We start from the raw sequence: 7,524 nt of genomic DNA on the forward strand, positions 1-7,524 counted from the left end.
ATTGAATTCAACTCACGATTTGTTTTCTTTTGTGGTAAAAGACTGGTATTTTGACGTCATTTTTTGGTCAGTGTCAGGACATAACTTTACAAAGGCTACGCTTAGACCCATATTTTTATGTCATTTTTATGTTTGTGGACCGCCGAGTGAGTTGTCTTTAGTAGTGGTCAAGGAAACAAGTGATCCCATTGGTTGAACTGTTGAATACAACTCACGATTTGTTTTCTTGTGTGGCCAAAGACTTTTGAGTCATTTGTTGGTCAGCATCAAGCCATGAGTTTACTAAGGCCACGGTCATTTTGAGCACACTTTGCAATGTGGCTCTTTGGTCAGCGTTATGTCGACTGTCCAAGACTGAGAGACAAGTGGAAGCACACCATTCTTATGGACCTCGAATCAACACCAAATATTGTATGCCACAAGCTCTATAGATTCCTATATTTGTTAAATATTTTGATTTTCCCTCTTTACTAACCAGCACAAATGATTCTGTTCATTTCTTTTTTCCATGTCTTATAGGTTTCTTTGGGGTAGAGAGAAGACGAGAGAAGAAGAAGAAGAAGAAGAAGAAGAAGAAAGAAGAAGAAGAAGAAGAAGAAGAAGAAGAAGAAGAAGAAGAAGAAGAAGAAGAAGAAGAAGAAGAAGAAGAGAAGAAGAAGAAAGAAGAAGAAGAAAAGAGAAGAAGAAGAGAAGAAGAAAGAAGAAGAGAGATGACATACATGACAGCGATTCAATTTATATCCCAGTTGTAGCGGTACTTTCTCGTATCTAAAAAAAAAGAGACTATGGCAACCCTTGTGTCAGCCGCAGAGCAATGGGTTTAGTCTTTTGCTCCGGGAAAAACAAGATGCAGACAGAGAGTATTCAATCCATAGACTTCGTAGCTGGCTACAAAGCAACACAATACAAGGTTCCATGCGCATCTTTTATTTACTTTCCAATGTATCATTGCGACAAATCGACGTTTACAAATATGCATGTCTGACTTCCGATTGCCATTATGGACCTAGTTTAGCATTGTTCTAAAGGACAGTATTTTGTGTCGTTTTTTGAGATTTCCATTACAACAATTAGCCTGTAATAAATTTGGTTATCAACCCTGCAAATAATTGCAAGTGGAGACAAACACATCGATATCTATTACTAGTACTAATACTAAAGTGGTCTTTTAAAGGACTTAATTCAGTATTATTAAAACAAAAACCAAAACAACAAAATAACCCCCACCAACAAAACAACAGCAGCATCATTAACAACAATATCAACAACAACAACAACAACAATAACAGCAATAACAACAACGACTACTAAAAAAAAGGAAACAACAACAAACAATATTTGGATTTTATACTATGAATTAAAAAAAAGGTCGAAGCCTCGTATTTTCCAAGATCAATTTTTATGTCTCACAAAAATCGACAAGCTGCTATTCAATATTCATTCAATGTTTGCAGGCCTACAGTTGCTGGTGTCTTTATATAAGTCTGACAATAAATTGTCGTCGTCATCCAAAATCTTCGTATCGTAAAAAGACATGTAATCTTGGGCAGTCTCTCTTGGAATTTTCCAAATGCGAACTTGGATGCAACTGTTGGGATAAACCATGACAACAAAGGTGTTGCCACTATCCTGGGAAGGAAAGAGAATAATATTATTTGTGGTAAGCGATGAATAAGTCCAGTTTACATACAATCATATGAACAATAATCTTTCATACCAGACTCTTCGTTTTTTATCAACCGTAAAGAGGAAAAATCCCAAAATATGATATTGTCTCAAATGCAAGAAAAGAAATTGGCTTAACGTCACTAACAATTCTAGTGTTCGAACCAATTATAATGGAAATCCATCAGAAGGTTGTGAAGAAAAACACGTCAAAGCGTGCCCACGGTCTGTGGAACGGACTGTAGTACGTTTTTCACACAAGATAAAGGTGGCGATGATGGAAATGATGGAGGTTGGAGTCAGGTCTCTTGGAAAACCCATCATCAGAGCAGGTTTGTTTTGTGTTGACCTTAAATGGCGAAATCAAGATCTACTTATATACTTTCAGACATATGAAATATACATAGAGTAAGTTAACTTCATGATTGATTCTTCGAAAGTAAATCAGCTGCTTGGGGTTAGACAATGTCGCCCCCCCCCCCCCTCTCTATCTCTCTCTCTCTCTCTCTCTCTCTCTCCATCTCTCTCTGTCTCTCTCAACCACCCCTCAATCCTTTATCCCCACCCCCGTATTCCTTTCACAATTGTAACATTTAAATTGACTTACTGTTTTCAATGTCCACGTATCCACAGGAAGGCCATCCTCATAAGTTGTGTTTTGATAGGTAGCTCGGCTAGGTATACACGGTAAATACGGAAATTTTGAATTAATTATCCTGAGAAATAAAAAAAAAAAAGTTACAAAGTGAATTCATTAGGATTGTTCTTTCGTCTGTATTACTGATCATTGCAATGGATCATCTTCATCATCATCATCATCATCATCATCATCATCATCATCATCACCATCATCATCATCATCATCATCATCATCATCATCATCATCATCATCATCATCACATCCACATCATCATCATCATCATCATCATCATCATCATCATCATCATCATCATCATCATCATCACTATACTACTACTACTACTACTACTACTACTACTACTACTACTACTACTACTACTACTACTACTACTACTACTACTACTACTATACTACTACTTACTACTACTTCTACTACTCTACTCTACTACTACTACTACTACTACTACTACTACTTACTACTACTACTACTACTTACTACTACTACTACTACGACTACGACTACTACTACTATACTACTACTACTACTACTACTACTACTACTACTACTACTACTTCTTCTACTACTACTACTACTACTACTACTACTACTACTACTACTACTACTACTACTACTACTACTACTACTACTACTACTACTACTACTATTATTATTTCAATCATATTCATCATCATCGTCATCATCAGCATTGTTAGATGCACCAAATAATCGTCATCATCATCGTTATCATTCTTATCACTATGATCATATTTTCAACCACAACCCCAATCACTGATAAAACCAATGTTTAAACGAACAAATACCACAACGCTTACGTGCAATCTCCATTTTCCTTCCACGAATACTCGAGACCATTGGGACCGTCATATAGTCTGGCTACTATTCCATCTTCGTCACCTGTTACATTGTAGTATGCCCGTGAACTGCTGAAATCTATAGTTATCCACAATGTCTGGGTGGTGGCAAAATTAATACTGACGTTGTAGTATTTGGATTGAAATCTTACGTATGTACATTGACTTGATTTATATTGCTATTGCCTTATCAACGACCGTCATTTTAAACTGAAATAAAATTGTGGGGCTTAAGTTGTGTCCGTGAGATTAATTTATTTTTTCTTCATTAATATGGCCACTCTCATACTCTTTATCGGAAGAAAATTGTGGGGCTTAAGTTGTGTCCGTGAGATTAATTTATTCTTTCTTCATTAATATGGCCACTCTCATACTCTTTATTGGAAGAAGATTCTGGAGCTTATTTTGTGTCTGTGTGATTTAATGCTTTTTTTCTTCCTTATAATGGCCTCGCTCATATGAGCACGACATTATTCAGGGGTATTCAATAATATACTCATTCAAAACTCAATTCTTATAACTTCGTGCACAGACAGGAGATTGTGCATTTACCACCTCTTGCAAATGATGTTTAGAAATTAAAAAGCCATAAACAGAGACAACTCTTGATCAAGTCTTACATGATTTCAACAAATGTATTGGCAAGGTTTAGATTGCAAAACGATGTTATTTTGAACAATATTTTTCGGCTGTCAACAATTAATTCTAGTTAAAACTAGCCATTTGAAATTAATTAAACTTCCTTGGACAGAAACTTAATAATTTTCCTTTAATTTGATGTGCATTTCATGTGTGTATCTTTTTTTCTTATTGAGTTTTTGCCCTTAGAAATTTGATGATTGAATTTGGAATAACCTGCTATTACTAAAAGGAAGAGTTCTATAATGGAAATAATGCTATATTTAAATTCAAAACTCAGGCACACAGGTTTTGACCTGTAATTTAGACACAAAAAGAATAGATTTGATTGAAACTTGGCAACGCTACTCAAAATTGTAAGAAACGTTATGAATGTATCTCATAAACACCATATATGTGTTCTAGTGGTATAACGCTCGCTTTTGGATCAGACGGTCCTAGGTTCGAGCCTCGCTCGGCGCATAGTTGAGTCCTTGAAATATGTTCTTTACTCACATTCGGGTGTAAAATGAGTACCTGGCCGTTAACAGGGTGGTCCCTGCCGGAAATAAATAATATCGCCATGTCATGTCTCGTTCTATATGTTACGAGCTACTGTTGGCAGGAATCTCAAGTAAAGCGCTTTTAGCACGTTTAGTGGATATTACGCTACATACATTTCCAAGTTTTTTTCAGGATCGTGAATAATGAAATGTCCAAAAATGATCTTCGCTCTGACGGAATTAGAACAAACGTCATATGGTCAGCCGTAACCAAGAATAGAGATGACTAAATTAATCCCCGCGTCCTCTACTATCAAAGTTCTTTTTCAGAGATTATATGTTTGAAAGTTATCTTTATCTTTCGTTCTGTTTTTATTGACGGCAGTGTCTCATACGAAATATTTTTTGAAAAGCAATGACAAGTATACTGCTGCTTCGGATGATGATGATCATGATGATGATGATGATGATGATGTTGATGATGATGGTGATGATGATGATGATGATGATGATGATGATGATGATGATGATGATGATGATGATGATGATGATGATGATCATGATCATGATGATGATGATGATGAGCATGGTGATGATGATGGTGATGATGATGGTGATGATGATGATGATAATGATGATGAGCATGATCATGATGATCATGATGATGATGATGATTGATGATAATGATGATGATGATGATGATGATGATGATGATGATGATGATGATGATGATGATAATGATGCTGATGATGATGCTGATGATGATGATGATGATGATGATGATGATGATGATGATGATGATGATGATGATGATGATGATGATACTGCTGCTGCTGCTGTTGCTGCTGCTGCTGCTGATGATGATGATGATGATGATGATGATGATGATGATGATGATGATGATGAAGATGATGACGATGATGATAATGACATCAGAATACCTCTGTGTTTTTGGTGATGTTTTTGGGCCTTCCTCTTTCCTCGTCGTTATAGACCAGTTTGACATGAATTTTTGCATTTTTATCAAGACAGCACTGTTCCTTCGCGTCACTCTGTACAAGACTCGAAACCAGAACGACCAAGATTGTAGAAACAAAAATGATTGAGGACGACATCCTCTGTTTTATTTACTCTGTGTTATAATGGACGAAATGAAGAAAGAAATTTTAAAAAGTGAATAGAACTTATTTGAAAAAAATTTCTTAGACAATCTTTCCATACAATCTTATGTTAATTCCAGCGATTTGTTGAAGTCCTCTATGCAGAGGTCATTGTTGTCCCCAAGTCCAGCATCTTCTTTCAAAACAGTTTGGTCTCTCTTTACTTGTGATATGTACAAATCAGTCCGGGGTTGATTGGGTTCCATTCAATCAAAGTGTCAGCATGAATGTTTGGTTTTACAAGTGAAATTCCACCTCTATGCTGGCCATTTGATCTTCAAACTTTAGTGTCTCCTAGAAGATAGGTCTTACTTACTTACATATCCGAACCAGCGACCACCTGAGCTCTAGCCCAACGGCGTTGTGCCATGACGTAGAAGTTAGAGTCTTTTGTAGTTGTTTCAGGTGACTTTAAAGTGTTTACTGATGCTTGGATTTGAAGTGGATAGGTCAAACTGGCTTCTCTGCCCCAATTCAACGAAATTCAGATATCCTGAGAAGATCTGGTTTGCGTTTGTGTATTTCTTTCGGTACTTAAGCTCGTTGTACAATTTGTAATTCATGGCCTGGCATTCCAACAGGCAATATTGGTATTCTGTTTTGGTGAGAACAGACTTGCTGTCACGCTGAGAGTGTCCGTTTGTATTTGGCTTTCCGAAGTCATCCCAATATGGTGACGCATCTGAGCCTCAGGACACGGTCTGGCCGATGGAGGCAACATCCGAAGTTCTTGCAAAAGGGAATCTTCCACAAATGTCAAAGCAGGCGAAGATAGTTGCCATTCTGAACCAAGCAAACCGACGAATGATGCTGATAGTTAGAGAACTATATCATTTCTGAGCCGCCTGTACAAGATTTTTGAGTGTGTGTTACTGAATTGATGGGCATCGGTCCTAGACGCAGCCATGTCATATTAGCAGCGGGCTTCAGGGAAGGGACGTGCACAATGGAAAGTTAAAGCAGGCTTTGAATGGAAACAGCAAACAAGTGCTGCATAGAGATTATATCGGCGTTTTGTCATGCGGTCTGCTGCGAAGGGCTTATAATGAAGCTTGCAAAAGTCACAATGAGAAAAACGACATTGACGTTGTCCTTTTCTTTCCCAAGGGAAAGACAATTCCATGTCTTCCACGATCAAAATTATGAAACTGTGGAATAGAATCTCACAAACATCTGTTCTGACAGCAATTTTGTTGAATATACACATTAGCGACATGCCGAAACTTCCTCTCTGACTCTGATGGTATAGGCGGACGACTGTGCCCTCGTTACTAAAAGTAATGTGTAGACCCTCCTCGAGAGCGAACTCAGTGAAGATGTTACCAAACTCAAATCCTATTTTGACAAGTGGTACCTGAAGACGAACTATCCAAAAAAGCTTTCAATCTATTAATTGGCTGACACACCCGGAAACTGAACTAACGTCCTTGTCGGAGTTCAGGTTCTCCCATATGAGCCGTGTCCGCAGTACCTAAGATTAATGCTGGACCATAGCCTTGTCTATCGGTCTCATCTAAGGGGTGGTTTGGGTCTTTTCCAAAAAAAAGTTTAATTCCCAATATTGGGCGGTTTTAATCATTCTGTATCGTCATTATAGGTTAAAAAACAACATTTATGGTGAAAAATTTTAATTATCTGTGTTGATACCCATTTTGCGACCTAATTTGGGGGTCTGACATAAAAACATATTCTTCCCTCTTGTCAACATTGTACTATAGTGTGTCACCATAGAGAGATTTTACGGCTTTAGCTTATGGAATTTTTATTAGAACATTACAAAGTTGAGAATCAAAATGTTATGGCAAAATTGAAGTTAAAAATTCAGAATTAGGATTATAATTCAAAATTCACATATCTTATCAAAAATATCTCTCTATGGTGACACAATACATTATCTCTGTGATAACTGTGGAAATTTTCAGACAATTTCATTGAATAGATTCAGAGAAACGTTTGACACAGTATCTCATACTCTTAGAAATATGAACATTTTGAGAAAATAGCAAAATAGCTTCCCGTTTTTCACACTTTTCTTACAATATGTACCATTTTCGACTGTGTTTTTC

At 36.9% G+C, this 7,524-nt stretch overlaps 1 protein-coding gene across 2 annotated transcripts in view; it reads right to left on the bottom strand.

Annotated features, from left to right (window-relative positions):
• Nucleotides 1-1,382: 1,382 nt before the first annotated feature.
• Nucleotides 1,383-7,524, bottom strand: part of LOC144976104 (uncharacterized) — a 7,578-nt gene continuing 1,436 nt past the window's right edge. Inside the window, exons 2-5 of one of the 2 annotated variants that reach the window (XM_078920285.1) lie at nt 5,240-5,430; nt 3,139-3,275; nt 2,273-2,381; nt 1,383-1,629 (exon numbers count right to left, since the gene is read on the bottom strand). In XM_078920285.1, coding sequence (XP_078776411.1) covers nt 1,438-1,629; nt 2,273-2,381; nt 3,139-3,275; nt 5,240-5,413 — 612 coding nt within the window. In that variant the 5' untranslated portion in view covers nt 5,414-5,430 and the 3' untranslated portion in view covers nt 1,383-1,437. Of the gene's footprint in view, nt 1,630-2,272; nt 2,382-3,138; nt 3,276-5,239; nt 5,432-7,524 lie in introns of both variants that reach the window. The other variant, XM_078920286.1, reaches the window with a different exon arrangement.

Source organism: Berghia stephanieae, chromosome 7, assembly GCF_034508935.2.
Source record: "Berghia stephanieae isolate SIO BIC M18660-M18661 chromosome 7, UCSD_Bste_1.3, whole genome shotgun sequence".
Classification (NCBI taxonomy): Eukaryota; Metazoa; Mollusca; class Gastropoda; order Nudibranchia; family Aeolidiidae; genus Berghia; species Berghia stephanieae.